Raw genomic sequence first — 19,404 nt, forward strand, 5'->3', positions numbered from 1 at the left:
AAATATTCAAAACTATTTGTTGATCATAAATAAATAGTTTAATTTGACCTTGAAATACACTAAAGCTTGTAAAGTTTAGGCATTTAGGCTTCAGTAATTTTGCAATAAAGATTATATAAATAAATTATAAATAACTTAAACATTAATCGAAAATATATTTTCAAATTATAAATTGTATCTCAAAAACTGAAGCTTTTGTCACAATTTTTATTTGATTGTTTGCAAATTTATGCGCATATCGGAATCCTAAATAAAAAGTATCAAAATCTTTTGTGTAGCAAGCAAAAGTCTGAATTAGATTTTAAAATCTGGTAATTTATAATATTTTAATAATGGGGTTGGCCGGTCGAAATAATTAGCAGATGGCGCCAGCATAGCTTGCCCTGTCAATCCCTAGAATTGTTTCAAATTTTTGTTTTTTTTTAATGCCCTGAATGCCAGCCCTTTAAGCCAAATCTCATAGAACAAGCTATGACGGCGCCATCTCTGCAAACCTTTGACAGTTGCCAAACCCATTTATATCGAAGTTATAGTTTATACCTACCAAAAAAATAAGCGAAGTTGACATTTTCCATCATTGACAAAATAATTTCGCATACACAGTATCACATTTCGTTTGTTTACATATTTATTACTTAGAATGGCGTTTTAATAAGCATTTTATTTGTTGAAATTGCGCAAGAGTTCATTACGCACGTAAATTTCAAGCACACAATCAGTTTTAAGTATTACTAAAGTCTATTTCTTTATTCCGTAGACTAAAATGACATTTCATGTGTTGCTAGTTTTTTACGTCTTATAAACATAACTATAAGACGTCAAAAACTATTTTTTTTCATTCATAATTTAAGAGCATGGCTCTTGTCGGTGGAGTATGCGCCAGTTTTCTCGGTCCTCGGCCAGGTTCTTTAGGTCAAAAACTAGCAACACTTGAAATGTCATTTTAGTCTACGGACTAAAAAAAATAGACTATATATATAAATTATAGTCTGGTGAGGCCATTTCCGCCAGTAGAAAAAGGCGGCAAATTGGAAAAATTTAGGCGCGTAGGGCTATCGCCCAGAAAATTTGAATTTTTCTACTGACTAAGTTGTTTGACCGGCTATAATTACATAGGTATATTGTAAGCTATGTCAGAATTATGTTAACTGTATAACATTGTCTTCGGTTACGCGATAGTTACTCATGAAATCAAACTATGAAAACGGAATATATCGCGTATATTGAATTTATAATACATCCCGACGTTTCAAACTCTTTACAGCGTTCGATGGTCAACGGGTGACTGAGGAAGAGAGGGCAAAATATTGTCATATTTTACCTTAAAACTGCTAGAGTTGTCTGACTAGCAGTTTTAGCATGTAAAGTCTGCAACTATTTTGATAGCGTACGCAGTGCAAGTGTTATTTGTACGTCATAATCTCATAAAAGTTTGACGTATGGATGGTATAGAAAGGATGCCAATCTCTTATGGCAGAATTGTTGCAAAAGTGACCGCTTTAAGCTTTAAATAATAGTTCCTAATCTCTCCGGTGGCGCTAGTTAGGTGGCGCCGCCTAATTACTGTTTTTTGATGGACACTTTTCATACATAGAGCGTGTGTTAGTCGTACCAAAATCGTTGCAGACTTCTTGGTCTGACTCTAAATTCAAATAGTAGTCACATGTGAACTATGGATGGTATAGAAAGGATCGCAATCTCTTATGGCAGAATTGTTGTAAAAGTGACCGCGTTAAGCTTTAAATAATAGTTCCTAATCTCTCCGGTGGCGCTAGTTAGGCTCTGGGACATGAGTATAACATGAACCATATAAGGCAACTAATAACCCGACCAAATTACGTAGGTTGTTTTTGGTAGTATTTCGATGTATGGTGGCGCCGCCTAATTACTGTTTTTTGATGGACACTTTTCATACATAGAGATTTAGCTCCTTTATACAGTCTCCATGATGTGAACGAAGATATTCGAGTTAATTTTGAATCATAGTTACATAGTATAACAATACTATGGCGCACACATACAAGTCGCGCGCGGTGCGTTTGTATGAAGATAACATACTTATTTATTTATTTAAACTTTATTGCACAAGCAAAGAAAAATGTACAAATGGCGGACTTAATGCCAAAAGGCATTCTCTACCAGTCAACCATTAGGTCAAACAGAGACATAAATGTTGGTGCAGGATAGATTCATAAATTATAACGAGAAATAGAACCAAAAAAATATATAAACTTATGATAGTTCTAGTTGTTTTTGACTAGGTGTAGTTTGGTAGTTTTAAGCCGTGTCCAGACGGCTATAACGTGTAATTTAACGCGATTTTTGGCGCGTGCGCGGCAGCGCCAACAGTCTCCTTGCAACAGTCGCGGACAGGGTAGATGGCGCTTTCTGGCAATATTGTGGAATAGCCTATAGAATAGGTTACATATAATTAGTCATATAACATAGTTAATAGTATCACTAACATAGGTTAAACATTTTAGTAATAAGCTACTAATACATTATGGAAATTTATACATACATACATTATGGAATATAATAATAGTGATTTAATCTTAATTTAATTTTATATTTTGTATTTTTATTAATTATTGGAAATTTGAAATGTGTTGATTATTTTTATATTGTATTATTTTACTTTAATTTTATTAATGATTATTTGAATGAATTGAATATATCATGTAAATCCAATTACGACGTGTAATATGAAATATTATTATAAATAAATGAGTATGAGTATGAGTATGTTCCGAAATAAATGATTATTTAACTTAATTTTTAACACGAATTCTGCGTGTGGACGGCACTACGAGCATTACATGTAACGCTCGTGCCGTATTCATCTTCATCGCCTGTCGGTTCTTAGCGTGCGTCCACACGACGCTATATTTTTTTTTTTTTTTTTTTTTTTTTATGAAATAGGAGGCAAACGAGCAGACGGATCACCTGATGGAAAGCGATTACCGCCGCCCATGGACACCCGCAACACCAGAGGGGTTGTAAGTGCGTTGCCGGCCTTTAAGATGGGAATACGCTCTTTTCTTGAAGGTTTGAATATTACACGTAATCTGACATTACACTTTACACCTGTTTGGACCCGGCTTTACGGTAACCGTGACGTCACATGTCTTTGTTCCATATTGAACTCCATAGTAGTCCAGGGCCTGACACTCTTTAATAGAGAAAGATAGTCTTATTGCGATTCCTATAAGAGGAAAGAGAAAATAGTGCCATGCTTTGTCCTTACTTATCACGGACCGGGTTTTTTTTTCATGGTCGGGTTATGGCAGCATAGGAAGGAGGCGATGGCGAAATACCGAAATTTATAAGAGTGAAAGAGAAAAAGGATTATGCTGCCATACATTAACCTGTCAATACATGAATATGTCTTTCTCTTACCCCTGGTCGCTCTGTTTCATGTCTATAATTACTATACGTTGTTATATGTCTATGATAGTAGTTAACCTTTTTGACAGTTCGAAAACGAAGGCGATTTGACTACTCACTACCCCACCCTTTAGAGATTATTATATCTGAGACCTACCGCAAACCACGTTCGACGTGTTGCCTCTCTGTCGCACTTGTAAATTCGTACGTAAGGACAGGGAGGCAACACGTTGAACGTGGTTCGCGGCAAGCCTTCTGTCCTTTGTCACTATCTGCTACGAATATCTTACTGCTAAGAGCAGGAAAATCACATATGCCTTTATCTCTCAGCAGAAAGTGTCTCGAAAAGGTTACATAATAACTATAGTTTGTCAAAGGACTGTCTCATTTCAAACATAGACAGAGAGAATCATACTATCTTAGTCTTACACTAGTACTAGCACCCAAAAGAAAAGGATGAGTATAGTTTTTTTTGTCCTTATTTACTGCCAATTTGGTTTGACATGGGTTTGACCAACTATAATAACCCCTACTTTTTAATGTCAGCAAAAATTTTCTAGCTACAAAAAAATTCATCTATTGGTCAAATGGTTTTTCGCTCTTCTAAGTATTTCTAAACTTAAATAGAACATAAGTACCTTGCCAAGCAACGGCGCAAGCATACATTATTATAATCCAAATACAGAAGGGGTTTACACACGCTCATACAAAACTGGTTCAGACTCCAGTTATGCCAACATTTCAGTTGCGCAACGCATTTAAAAAGAAACCAGATTGCTTTCATATGGCCACACCGAGTCCTTTTTTAAATGTTTTTCACGCGTGAAAGCACTTTCGAAATGTCAATTAAGATGAGAAAGTGTAGCATTTTTCGAAATACGAACTTATTTTAAATACCTGTGGCTTTTTAAGGAGTCCGTAATTTTAAGACGCATTATCAATAAATATCGGGTCATTTCACTGTTTAAACTGTCTAAGCACGGAGATAACATAAAACAAAAGTATGCATTCAATTTGCAACAGAAGATTCAAGACACAGATTATTAACTAGTTAATTCGTAAATTCAAGATGGCGTCGTAACTTTTCAAAACGGTGGATTTCGTTCAGATTTAAACAATGCTCATCTCATATTCTTAAATGGCTACTTTCTTCCGTTTCGTTACGCAAGATGTGAAATAATTATTTAAATAACAGTGGTTATACTGGTTATGACATAACTTTCTAAATTTTAACAATATGATCACGCAATAGTTTATCTTTTTAATAATGTAGTTTAATGTTTTTTAAAGCATGTTTATAAAGAGGAAGTGCCTAATTATAGTGTTTGGTTTTATAACTTTAGTTTTAGGCTAATTCGTAAAAAGTTATAGGCACTGCCAATTCGTGTATAGTCTTGTACTCTCAGGGTTTTAGGTATGACCGTTGTAAAGTACTATCAATTTTTTTTTTGGATTTTATTGCCTGGGTACTATCAAGTACTTTATTCATCAGTGTCGCTACTCGCTATAGGTACATAATTTCATATCATATCGTATCATATATATATATAATCACGCCTATTTCCCGGAGAGGTAGGCAGAGACCACGTATTTCCACTTGCTACGATCCTGACATACCTCTTTCGCTTCCTTCACTTTCAACTTCAACAACACCTAATAATAGTCTATCAGTGTCTTTTAAGTGATAATAATATGATGTTGAAAAAATATAAATATCGCTGTATACTAGTTATACGCTATTAAATAATGGAAATATCAGAACAAGATTAAATCATTATAAAAAATGAAACTAAAGGGGCCCACTGACTATCAGTCCGCCGGACGATATCGGCCTGTCAGTTAGAACAAAAATTTGACAGTTCCGAACAACTGACAGGCCGATATCGTCCGGCGGACTGATAGTTAGTGGGCCCCTTAAGAGTTAATTCATTTCAAAAAGCGTCATCTTTCAGGTCACGTGATCGCGATTCAGCCATTAGGGCGGAGACAGTTCAATTTTAACCTAAAAGGTGTGTTTTTAGGGTTCCGTACCCAAAGGGTAAAAACGGGACCCTATTACTAAGACTCCGCTGTCCGTCTGTCTGTCACCAGGCTGTATCTCATGAACCGTGATAGCTAGACAGTTGAAATTTTCACAGATGATGTATTTCTGTTGCCGCTATAACAACAAATACTAAAAACAGAATAAAATTAATATTTAAGTGAGGCCCCTATAAAACAAACGTGATTTTATAGCAGTTTTTTGCGTAATGGTACGGAACCCGTCGTGCGCAAGTCCGACTCGCACTTGGCCGATTTTTAAAATACCTAATATCTCCTGAAATAGCTGCTGCAAGCCCTTGGGTTGTTTAAACCGAAAAATTGCAGTGTATTTGGGTCCTGTATCCCTAGTGTAAATATCATTCGATAGCGTGACGTGACGTACACTTACGTTAAGTCTCATTTTATGGGATTTTGAGTTTCCAAAACGTCCCGCTTGGCGCGCTGTTAAAAATCCCATATAAAATGAAACTCGACGAAAACGCGCGTACGTTCACGTAACGCTCTCGAATTAAATTTACACTAGGGTTCCTGTAGTATTTTGAGTAGGTTTTTCTCAACTTAGTCCGAAGCTTTTGAACTTTGTTGTTTGGAACAGCGTGCTAATTACGGTTTTCGGGTTCGGTAGAGTCATAGGGTATTCATATTTCCTGCTTGCGCCTTCTGGAAACATTGGGACAATCCAGAGGCTTAGTTTATAAGTTAGTATAGGTTTAACTAATTAAGGGAATGTACACTAACACTATGGACATGGTCTGAAATAAAATATATTGATTGATTGTTTGATATATCAACTACGGCCAGTTCAGCGTAATTTTAGGAGTCTGTAGTACCTATTTGGGTTTCTACCATCAGCTCTGCGACAGCTATAGATGTGCAATTTGTCGAAAATTTCATAAAACTTCGAAATTTTCTTAGAAACTTCAAGTAAATTTATTACCATACAAAAAAAAACTGATTTTTGTATGAATTTCGCAATTTTGGAAACTCTCGCGGCACATCAGCTACAAGTACCTGAAATCAAGTTACCTTTAATACTCCCACCTGATGTGTGTGGTTGCTGACTCTGCTGCACGTTCGTTTGCTCCAGCTTCGTGCTGACTGTACTCCACATGTCAAACATGTTCAACATATTGCCACTGCGGCTAACACAACATAACACAACACAACATGTTCACTGAAAACATTCAAGTGTCAAGATCTTTCGTCCGTACAAAAGCTTAATAACTATTCTGTTCCCTTAATTTGTATCTTTAAGTGTAATATTGCGTTTTTATAAATATTAATATAAACTTTCTCAAATGGTCAACTAATGTAAATACGCTATTTGGTTTAATATCAGTCTAAAATTTCGTTCGTAAGGTGAGGGTTATTTGCTTGGGAGTTAATTTATTATTTCTATTTGTGAGTTTACTATTGATTAAATGCGTAGGTATAAACTTGATAAAGGTTATATGTTGTCGCTTATGGATTGAAAATGTTCGTTTTTTTCTTGCTTTTTTTCCTCTTCATAGTCTTTCGAACGCGGCTCTCACTTTAAAAAAATCGAACGCGGGACCATATTTTTTAAATTAAACTGCGCGTCATTTTTTTCGGTTATTTTTTGCCTGCGTTCTAGTATGCACTGGGATGCAGTTGCAATGGGGGTGGTTAGGGGTGGGGGGTGGTCGGAAGCGATGTTGATAAATGCGCATGCTCGGAATCGATCCTGCAACTACTTTCCTTGCTCGCTATATGTGCTAGCATTAGTAGCATTGTGCTTGTATTATGTCATTCACTTTGATGTTCCTACGGTTATGTGGTCCTTTTGTTAGGTATGTGGCGCGGTGAAGTATTTTTTAGAGCAGTCATAATCGACTTAAGTGGTCTTTAATACCTAGTACTAGTTTCAGTACAGATTTCTGTGGTTTTACGTCGTGAAGGAATTTTTGAATTTGAAGTCATAAAAATGTACTTGCATAAAAATCTACTTTTGTTGTAATAAGATGATAAAGCTACTTATGTAAACGTACGTAAATAATTCAAACGATGAAATATTAAACATATTTTAAATTTAATTAATGAATAACTTTAATTATAATGAGGTAGGATGAGACAACAGAGCAAAGTTACTGATGTTGTAAAACGCGTAGCCAGTTTGAAGTGGGGCTGGTCATATAGCACGTAAGACCGATTCGTGGAGTAAACGACTAGTCGAGTGGCGACCATGGGGGGGGGGGGAGGCGTCCTCAAAGTAGACCCCAGAGTGACGAGTGGCGTAAAATGAAGGAGGCCTACACCCGAAGGGTAGAAAAGGGCTAAAGAGAGAGGAGAGAGAGGTAGGAACGCAAATCCTTTGAAAAAAAACAAGACTGAAGTGATCCCATAAGTGTTCCGTTTTTTGAAAAGTTTTGCACGAAAACTGATACAAAACCGAAAATATCCATGCTTACCTACGAATCTAGATTTTGCTAACAAATAGAAATATCACTTGGTAACAATATAAGGATTTCAAATAGTGATCCAATTTCACATGAAAAAAAAAAACGCAATCAAATGCTTACATTTTTATGAGTCACGTGTGTCCCCAAGTCCCCATATACAGCTAAATAATTTAACCCATTAAACAGCAGGGGACATTTTTAACCCTTTTCCATTTTTGATTAGACGTCACGTCCCTATCATGACGTGTACACACGTCAGCTGTGACGTGGTTACATTTTAAGTGTTATCTGTCGTTACAAAGTGTTCAAAAGGAAACTATATACGACGATAGTAGATAAATTTTCCACTTTATTCATAAAACTACAAGCTTCATCAACAGATAAAGACAAATAGCTGATTCAGCCAACGCCATTCATTTTTGTGCCAATTATTTGACACAATATTTTGACGACCGGGTTGGCCTAGTGGGTAGTTACCCTGCCTGTGAAGCCGATGGTCCTGGGTTCGAATCCCGGTAAGGGCATTTATTTGTGTGATGAGCACAGATATTTGTTCCTGAGTCATGGGTGTTTTCTAAGTATTTAAGTATTTATATATTATATATATCGTTGCCTAACACAAGCCTCCTTAGGCTTACCGTGGGACTTAGTCAATCTGTGTAAGAATGTGCTATAATATTTATTTATTTATTTTAGATTTTTTAGGAGTAGTATTTCTCTGTCCCATGAAATGGAAAACGAAGCGAGAACTGCGTACGTAGAGAAAATAAGTACTGAATATACTTAAATAAAAATCTTTAGGAGAGTTCTGTGCCAATGGTAACCATTAAAAACTGTTCTGTCACCAAAACGCCCCAAAATGGCTGTGGGCCTTTGTTGCCTGATAAAAAAGAAATAAATATTATAGGAAATTCATACACAGATTGACAAAGTCCCACAGTAAGCTCAAGAAGGCTTGTGTTGCGGTTACTCAGACAACGATATATATAATATACAAATACATAGAAAAACACCCAAGACTCAGGAACAAATATCTGTGCTCATCACACCAATAAATGCCCTTACCGGGATTCGAACCCAGGACCATCGGCTTCACAGGCAGGGTCACTACCCACTAGGCCAGACTAGTCGTCCAAATTTTGCGAAACGTTGTAATTTGTAATTTAGTGTAATTTTGAGTAGTTTTAGTTTTTTTTTTTATAATTTTAGGATAGTTTTTGTTCCTTATATTTTTTTCTTGCTGTGCATGCTTGCTTTGGATGGCATTCTTATGTAATACCTACTACTCATGTACTCTTTGTAACAGTGTTGAATGTTGTCTGTTTAGTGTGCCTTTTAAATAAAAATAAATGAATAAATGTTTACTTATTTTATTTAGAATGATTTGAGGAAAACAGCTATCATTGACGAGTAACGAGTAAAAGCGTACCGCGAACATCGAAAATTTACATTAATTTGTAAAGAAGATATATAACCAACCAACCAAGCCACCATAAACCACAAAACAAACCAAAAAATAAGGTAACCATAAAACTACTGAGGAAATGGCTATCAGTTGGTTACTGATAATCGATAACAAACAATGTTAAACATTACACACGAAGCATGGCCGGGCCCAAAACGCAAGAAATAGAAAGGAAAATCCCCGAAATGTTGCATTCACATGCGCGGGCGACATTACGCAAGATTACGTTGCGCGCACGCAGGCGCGCCAGGCATAGGAAGTAGCGGGAGCGGAAGCGGATGGCATTTAACTGATTTAACTAGATTTAAGTCGCTAGAAACCAAAACGAGTCTCATATTGACCGGGATATAGACCGTGATTACCTTTAATATAAGTCTAGTGAAACTAACAGTGAATCATTCAAAACATAGTGTATGAAACTCGCTTGTAAGACCCCTCAAATTGCGACTATCTTCTCATAAGGCGGTCTTTAAGGCGGTCTTTATGCTTGATTGCCACCGAGTCGGTATTTAAGAGTCAACAATTGTATTAAAGACATACAATAAGAAATGTAATAAGCTTTACATTTGTTACTATCGATTTTCGATTTAAAAAAATCATGGTATTTAAACTAAGTAGTTACCAAGGAGAGAGAAAAAAAGGTTTAAAAGGATATATTGTTATAATTATAATAACCATGGCCTTTATGCTAGATAGACTAACTAACGACGGTGATCAATGGATATTTAACACTTGAATGGCTTTTACACATTGTTTTTCTATAAGTACTTATCCACTTTTACTACAATGCAATAGTAATAACAGACAAAAGTTATACGATACTAAATAGAGTAGTACCAATATCTAGAAACAAAATAAATAGAGAAATTAGGTCAAGGCCAACTATTCAAACAAAAATAAAAGTAGTACTTTTTCTGTTAACGAATATTCTGTGATTCCGGCAAGCTCGGTTCTCCACACAAACGTAGTTACGCTCTCATTTTAAAACGACTATAGCTAGATTGCTCTGAAGCTTAGTGCTTACAATAAAGTAAGGTATATCTAGGTCTGAAATTAGTTTATGTAGCTACAGGTACCAAAGTAAAAAAATACAGCGAGTTTTACATACAAAACTTGTTTTTGCTCTATTTCGATTGTTTGATATACTAGAGCTATATAAACTAATTTCAGACCTAGATATACCTTATATCATTGTATGTGCAAAGTTTCATTACAATCCAACACGTAGTTTTAAAATGCCGTAACTCCGTTTGTATAGGAAGGTGAAATTCGGCCGAGCTTGCCAGAGACTTAATCCGCTACGTTCTGTGCCTTGGTCCACTCGGGCCCCAAGTGAAAGTCAGTGCCAAAATCTCGAGAAAGCGAGAGAGTGCCTTGATCGATGCCGTAATTATTATTAGCTATTATATGAGATATGCTAAACGAGCCGGATGTTGCTGGCAATAAAAAACATGTTAGAAAAAAATAAGGGTCCCATCATCAGATGGCCGAATATTATTTGTCAGAAATACACTTCACTTAACACGTATCGCAGAAAACTTTTAGTCGAATGATATTTTCGCATAAATATACTTGCCATAGTAGTCATTCCGCATAATATTCAAAAAATACAAAAAAAAATACAAAAAATTATTTCGTTACCAGGCATAGATGAAATATAGGATAAAACAATCGGTTCATTCATTCAAAAAATTCATTTGGTAGGATTTTCTATGTGGGTTAGGTTAGGTTAGGTTAGGGTTTTCTGCCAAATAATATTATGCAAAAAGAAATTCTGCAAAGTAATATTATGCGAAAAGCAGTATGCGAAAGGTAATTCTGCCAAACGACATTTATGCCAAGTGACATTTTGCAATACAAAATATGTCAAAAAACTTTCTGCAACACTATTGGGAGCCAAAAAATTATGTATAGAAGGCTAAAAGTTTTATAGCATGCCAATACAGGATGTAACAAAAATAGTGGGGACCCGCTTAAGGGCATATTCGGTATCTTGTAGGAAAAAGTAGGAGAAAGAAATTTTTGGCATGCAAACTGACCTGACTGACTGACCTCCATGCAAAGGCCAAAAAAAATTTAACTGTAAAAACGAAGCCCTCCAGCCTTCACCACTGGTGGGCTTCGTAAATTTTTCTTTAATATATGACATCTATTTTAGTTTATAAGTTATAAAATATAGTAGTGTGACTACTTAAAAAACACAAATCAAAATATTTAATAAAATAATTTGATTTGTTCCCAAAATTGTGTGTAAAAAATGTAGGTGCGATAGGTTGACCTCCAATAGAAAAAAATGAATTTCGCGCCTTTTTCCACTGACAAAGTGGGTGTGTCTGAGTATAGCTATCAAAACTCCGCATGATATAACACCACTTTTACCACGAAGGTGCTAATGGCGTAAACACACACTCTAAAGTGAGTTTTTATCGACATAGAGAGACAATAGTGTTCAGCAAATTATAATATCGCTGGATATTTGCGAGGAACAAAAAAGATGAATTTACGATTATAATTACACGTAAATCACGTAATTGACGAGTGCTGTGTCCTCGGGACACGCACAGGTATCTTTGTAAGGATCTCAGCTCTAAACTAAAGATAGATTCATAATCATCTTATTTAAGAATATTGAAGTAACTATTAAATTTCAAAATTTAAAATCCATTTTCTATGGGAGGGTAAGTTTTTCGCGATTTCGTGGTTAGCCCCATAGTAAAAGTTGCTCAATATAATCTCAAAACCTCCGTGGCAACGGGAATATACTTATTTTTTAGGCAACCTGTATATCGTAGTATATTTCTTTTTTTTTATACCACGTCGGTGGCAATCAAGCATACGGCCCGCCTGATGGTAAGCAGTTACCGTTAGCATTCTATAAGGATGATTGCTGATCAAGTTTGTTGTCCAATAATGATAACCTTAATTAAATTAATTAAGTCTAATATAACTTTTAAGTATTAACATAGTTTTTAAGCCTTATAATATGTAAAATAGTTATAATATGTAATACTAACACAATGGGATCATGTTATCTTGAAAATAAATAATTGAATTGAATTGAATTGTAGCATATGGACGCCTGCAACACTAGAGATATTACACGCGCGTTGCCGACCCTTTAAAAACCTGTACACTCATTTTGAAGAACCCCATACTTATCACAGGAATCATCAATCTACAGAGCGTGAATCTACAGAAGCAGAGAGTAGCTGGCACAAGCTAGCACGAACCACGACCACGTGTCACGTGTGCACGTGTCGTGGCCAAAAGAAGCCAAAAGAACAATCCTTTTACCAAGCCTCAAAAGTGAGCGTTTGGGCCTCGCCAAGTTTCGGCGGGCAAACTTTCACCGTGTCGTAACTCGTAACGATATTTTGGGCGGCTATCTCCATGTGGTGTTATAAAACATTTTGTAATGTTTGTAATGAGTTAAGGGGCTACCTGAGGTTTTCATCGATTTTTGACAAGTTTTGAATCGTATCTCCTACTTTTGCACTACATATAGAATTATAAGACAAGCGGCTATCGGTTCTTCAATCTTTTATCTCCATTTTTGTCTACCGGTTTGTGAAAAAAATGAATACTTATTTATTTATGATTGTTTTAAACATTGTCTAAAAAAACAGTTTTTTCGTATCTCGATTGCTGTGAAAGATCTTACTTGTACGAAATCTACATATTTATGTTCGTCTTAGACGTCTCTAAAAATTTGTCTAAGGTTTTAATTTTAAACTAATTAACACAAAAGTTATGGCCAGAAAACCAGTTTTTTGGCCTAAAATTGTTCAACTTTGATGCCAAATATTTCGAAAACAACGAACTTTGAAGTAAATATGGGATACTATATTGCTAAAATCCGTTGCTGTTAATATGATAAGCTACAAAAAACATTAGAAAACTAAGGGATTCAAATCGAAGGTCATTGGGGCATGAGATCCCCTTAAAGCCCGACCAGGAATATATGATCACGCGCCATGTTGCGGAATTTTACTGGAACTAATTTTTTCATACTATACTGAACTGTCACTCTATACATGAGAATAACAGCGCCCTCTTGACAATGATCATATATTTCTGGTCAGGCTTTAATGTTTAATAATGTTTAATAATATTGTTTAATAATATTTGTAATAGTGGGGATCCGTTTAAGGGCATATTCGGTATCGTGTTGTCATTAGGAAAAAGTAAAAGAAAGAAATTTTTGACATGCAAACTGACCTGACTGACTGACCTCCATGTTATATTACAGTAACTTCTAAATATTGTCTTCGGTTACTGCGATATACTCATGAAATAAAACTATGAAAACTGATTATTATAAATTCGGGATTCGGGAAAATCGGGATGTATTTTTTTTTCTTCATCTATGTTGAAAGTTGTAGGTCCTTGCTTTCAGTACGAGGCCTACATCTTATTAATCGGGATGTATTATAAATTTATTATTCGCGATATAATCCGTTTCCATAGTTTTATTTCATAACTTCTAAGTTTTATAACAAGACGCCCAAAAGGGTTAAAAAACCGGACAAGTGCGAGTCGGACTCGCCCACCGGGGGTTACGTATTTTTTAGTATTTGTTGTTGTAGCGGCAACAGTCAATTTCGACTGTCATGCTAGCACGGTTCATGAGATACAGCCTGGTGACAGACAGACGGACAGCGACGTCTTAATAATAGGGTCCCGTTTTTACCCTTTGGGTACGGAACCCTAAAAACGGCATCTCGTTTCAATTTTTTTCACAAAAAATGGGGAGAAATGTGTACCTACCTACTATGTAAGGTTGTAAGGGTATATGCAAATAAATCATTTTTCCATGAAAACAGAAAAATTTGCATTATGTAAGAAAAGGGTTTAGAGTAAAAATATATAAATGAACTCAATGAATGAAAGAACTAATCCACTTCGACCTAAAAACAAGATAACTAATTACCCCCTATTCATATAACTTTACGGGCCATTTAGTCAAATTATGTTTTATCCCTTTCTTACAAATACATAAGTCAAAATGACAGATAAAGACAAACGATTCATAGCTAATACAGGCAAGTAACGCGTTTATGAATAACGCCATAGAAGTATTCGTAAAAAACATTAGTTAAAAACGCCCTTCAGAACGAGAGAAAATATATTTCCCAAGAGTTTCCCAGCCCTCTCTCTCCGACACAAGGTTAGTGTATACCTGTCTCGCTCGCACGTGCAACATAAGATCATGCAACTGCATAACCTTGATTTGATGCAATTTCGTGTTAGACAATTATGCGGGCTTTTATGGCCCGTTTTATTTTATATGGGTTGCGAATTCGCGAAATGAGGGCTACCATTTGTGTTCACCAGTTGGCGCCACTTTAGATGTAGGTCCAGAAAACCAGATCTAAAAATTCTTCTATGCTTATTTTTATAAAATCAATACGTTCTATTATAGCACAAAGGTATTTTAACGTCTAAAAGTGCCATTTTTTCAATCTGTTTAATTTTGTATATATTTTAGTTGGCGCTTTTATTAAACCTCTAACAGTTATTGAGCTATATCTATTATACATGATTAATCAAAGATGGACAAAGATTTACCACAATTATGAATAAGGAGTGAAAATTCCCGATAAAAAAGCTTGAAACCCCCCAAACTTCTATGCATTTGACATTTTGAAAGACCTCCATCTACACTAGCGCCCCTAGCGGCGAAATTAAACGCGGTAGCCCTCATTGTTCCGATTTGTTTTTTTTTTTGTATAGATTATTGAGGCTTTGTTTTTTTGATACGAAACCGATTATGTCCTTAAATTTTATTGATCTTTAGTATTTTTAATCACCTGTAGGGTGTATTTATTTATCGTAATGCAATTTTATTTTACACTGTACACACTGTACATTATTTAACTATAATTTATAATCTAAATCTACGTTTGTCCAAGTAGGGAGTATGATTTTCATAAATTAAATAATAAAGATTTTTCTAATATTGTCTTCGGTTACCGCGATTACTCATGAAATAAAACTGAAAACGGATTATGTCGCGTATATTGAATTTATAATACATCGCGACGTTTCGAACCCACCACCACGAACGCTGTAAAGGTTTCGAAACGTCGCGACGTTTTCCTAGTTTTATTCAAAGGTTTTTCTATAAATTAGTCATATTTAGAAGCCTTGTTGTTTATGATATGAGATGGCAATATATAGTTTTAACACATACATATACATATATATATATATCTACATGTGATTTAATTATTTTCATAATATAGAACAATTAAGAGTATAAATGAATCGACTTATATTAGTATACTCTTGACGAACAAAAATACGAGTAAGAAAATTTTTTAAATATAATATATGATACTTTGTAGGTTTTATATCACACTTTGTTGACAATCATAAATAATATAATGTAACTAATAACACAAATATTTGAACGTGTCTCATTTTGAATTAGTGTTTAAAATATATTTTATACTATTTTTCATGTCATATTTAAAAACATAATATTTGTCAAAAAAACGAAAGTTAATAATAGTAACCGACTAACTCACGTAATATTAGTCAAAAAGTGAGTCACTCGTAATAATTTATTTTGAGTTTTATAGTTAAAAACAAAAAAATACAGACGAAAAATCTCAACCAAAAAAAAACTCACGTCCAAAAAAGCAATCCATACACTGCACTGTCACACACACATACGTAAGTACTCAGTAAGAACGCGCGGGCGCGGCCGTGCGCGTGCGACGGTCGGTGCGTACTGCGGTGAATGGACGCTTTTAGGCTTGGCGAGCAATTTGAAAAGCTGAGGATTTGGCTGGTGGCGAAGATGGCTGGTTAAGTTATAGAAATACTTAATTTAATCCATAATCAAAAAAAAGTTAAATATATAAAAAATAGAGCAGGTAAATCAATCAATCAGGCAATCTTAATAAATTTCAATTTCATTTGTTTATGAGATACCGACCCAGTCATGTCTATTTCCTAATATTATTCGATTGTTCAAATATTCACACAATATTAAACTAGTGGCTTTGTGAGCTGCAGGTAAACCTTACGAACCCAAATGGCACCGCCATTTTGAAAAAAATATTTAATGTGATGGCCGCATTTTGTCTACGTAACGGTGTTATAATGAAAGTGTCTGTCTTTTTCAGCTGTGCGGTGTTAAAAAGTGACTCTTATTTTATATCATAACTAGCGACCCGCCCCGGCTTCGCATGGATTACACAAAACCTTTACAAATTATGCACTAAAACCTTCCTAAAGAATTACTCTATTGACAGGTGAAAATCGCATCAAAATCCGTTGCGTAGTTTTAAAGATCTAAGCATACATAGGGACAGACAGACAGCGGAAAGCGACTTTGTTTTATACTATGATTGTAGTGATAAGCCTGTAAGGAAACTGCATTAACTGCAAAACTTTTCACGAGAATCGGTTGAGAAATGCGAACTGAGGACAGCATCCGGACAGCCATATGAAAGCATTTTTGCCCAAACCAAAACTAAAACGGAGAACATATGTAGATCAAACCCTTTACCAAAGATAGATATAACTCCGTAATAGATGGATACAGTCTAAGGAAAAAACGTGCCACGAAAATCAAGAAAATTTGATTCTCGTTCAGAGGGCGCTACTAGTTTTGGCCTACAGTCGTATAGATGGCGTTGACGGTTTCGTTTGTTATTTAACAATTTTGACGCATATCAGTGAAAGAACATGGGTCAAAATCATAAAAATAATAATTGCAAATAAAAAAAATCATTTATCTATATTTAAATACATTCTATCGTATTTTTATAAATCTTCATTTTTAGTTTTAAAGTGTGTCGACAGATGGGAGTGAATTTACTGGGGTTACAAAATTTACTATGACAGTACCGCTCTAGTATAAGTTACTCTATGCCTTTACGAAAACCAACCGGCCGTGCCAAACTAATATAAATACCAGTAAAAATTTGTTTGTTTTGACAGTTTAAAAGCTTGAAAGTTACAATTTTCTTTCCACATCAATCAGTCTAAATAACATTTTTCCCGTTGAAAAGTAAATATAAAAATTTAAAGAAGTGTGACAAACATTTAAATGTTATTTCTTCACTTTAGTGAAGGTATTAATTGATTTAAAATATATGTAAATCTATGTTTTATAGGTAGGTATGTATTTTTATAAGGCCAGGCTTTTATTAGCTTATTATAGCTGCAAATACTTTTGTACAGAAATCGACACATTAAAATTTGATCCAAATTGAATAATTAATACAGATAATGAAAAAGAAAATCCCTTTGTTTCTTTTTCTTCTAAAAAAAAACATTTACGAAAATGCTATCAAAAATTCATATATGAAAACATTTGACATTGTCTTTATGAAAATACCATGAGGCAATGGAGGCAGCATTAAATATTTAAATCGGAAATTACACCCTTCTTTCATAAACAAGCAAGGCCTGCCGCGAATAACGAAAATCGAAATTTCGTGTCAGGATTTTTGGTTCTTTGTCAGGATTGCGAGGGGACTTGGCGAATATCAGGGCTCTTTAGGAACCTATAAATTGTATATACAGATGTCAATCACAATGAAAAAATCAACATATAGATCAATCAATATTATAGATTGTAATAATGTGGTACGTCCCACAATAAAAAAAGGAAAAATATATTAACATTCTTTAGGAACTTTAACTAACCATAAAAGACAAATAAATACAAACAAAGATATTAAAACTAATTATAAAAAATAATCACATTACTAACATATTATCCTAATTATACTATCGAACCCATTCCGACCCCCACCCAGCAGAAAAGTGCAAAAAATACTTGCGGCATTGCCGCGCGATGGCAAGCGATATTTGCTAGACTAAGCCGCCCCAAGTCTCTAACCAACTTCTATGCCTCTTAAGGGCTTATTACACTGCTAAATTTCACTAGACTTATATTGACCGGGATATAGATAACTGCTAAATTTAGTGACTAACAAGAGGGACGCCGCTATACGTGAGGCGCGATAAGAGATACATCCTATCGTTTCTCACGTATAGCAGCTTCCCTCTTGTTAGTCACTAAATTAGGATAGTGTAATAAGCTCTTTAGTACTAACCATTAGAAGCTGAGGTTGTAGTCGGGCAGAGGAAAGGAAACGTTATACCATAGTATTTGTAAACCCAGAGAGAGCACGAATGGAACAAACACTCGAACCAATTTTAGGTTCAAAAACAAATATAAAAGTTTACTTGGTAAAAAAGACTGTTTAATAAAGGTAAAAGATTTTTAAAAAACTTCAACGGAGATAGAGATTTCAGGCTGGGGGGCGATTTTCGAATATTGATCGCTTTCGATTTCGTCACTCGAAATTCGGTGGAAAACGGCGAAATGCTAATTTCTGTAACACGAGGAATAAAAATTGGGAATCTATTGGTATTGACCACTCGTTTTTAATTGTATTTGTAGAATATTGAACGAAATACACGAAATTACGCGGTCGAAATTAAAAAATCGGGCCGTTCTCCGGACTGTTGTCAGGGTATTCCATTTTTGCAGTATCCCTAACCGGGTGTGTTTGTGTGCAATTTCTTATTACATATTCCAACCTTTCCACTCAGCACAGATATTAAAATATTCAAACCTAAACAGACCCCTCCCGAATTAGAATTAAAAGCAAATTAGAATAGAAACCGGTCCGTTTCGCAAATAAACCGGACCCTTGCGAACTGTCCATGTCCAGTCCGGTCCCATTGTCCACTATAGACGCCATTGGGGAAGATAGTGTCATGTTTCTGACTTGGATGTACACTCGAAGGGGTGACTAGAAGTTGAACTAATCTGGTACAGTCAGCAAAACTAGCGAATCAATATCACAGTGATACAGTGATACAGTACTTTATTGGTAAAAGAAACATATACAATTACACGTCATTTCATTACTTAATTACTATTTACATTTTAATATACAATTTATAATAATAACATTCAGATCTACTTATAATCACGATCCTCAGTTATGAGGGAGCGACCACAGAAGGAGATAGATAATAATAACATTGTTGCTATTGTCATTAGGTACCGGCTTTGGGTCAATGATCCTACCGTATACTTGCGAATTCATCTATGCT

General features: G+C 35.1%; 1 protein-coding gene across 5 annotated transcripts in view; it reads right to left on the reverse strand.

The window, feature by feature from the left end:
* Positions 1 to 19,404, reverse strand: part of LOC134752798 (probable nuclear hormone receptor HR3) — a 186,577-nt gene that overhangs the window by 124,022 nt on the left and 43,151 nt on the right. Inside the window, exons 1-2 of one of the 5 annotated variants that reach the window (XM_063688519.1) lie at positions 15,950 to 16,045; positions 6,457 to 6,604 (exon numbers count right to left, since the gene is read on the reverse strand). The exons of 3 other annotated variants lie outside the window; for them this stretch is intronic. In XM_063688519.1, the coding sequence (XP_063544589.1) occupies positions 6,457 to 6,559 (103 nt within the window). In that variant the 5' untranslated portion in view covers positions 6,560 to 6,604; positions 15,950 to 16,045. Of the gene's footprint in view, positions 1 to 6,456; positions 7,266 to 15,949; positions 16,046 to 19,404 lie in introns of those variants that run through there. One more of the 5 variants, XM_063688520.1, reaches the window with a different exon arrangement.

This window comes from Cydia strobilella, chromosome 25 (assembly GCF_947568885.1).
Source record: "Cydia strobilella chromosome 25, ilCydStro3.1, whole genome shotgun sequence".
In the NCBI taxonomy this organism is placed as follows: domain Eukaryota; kingdom Metazoa; phylum Arthropoda; class Insecta; order Lepidoptera; family Tortricidae; genus Cydia; species Cydia strobilella.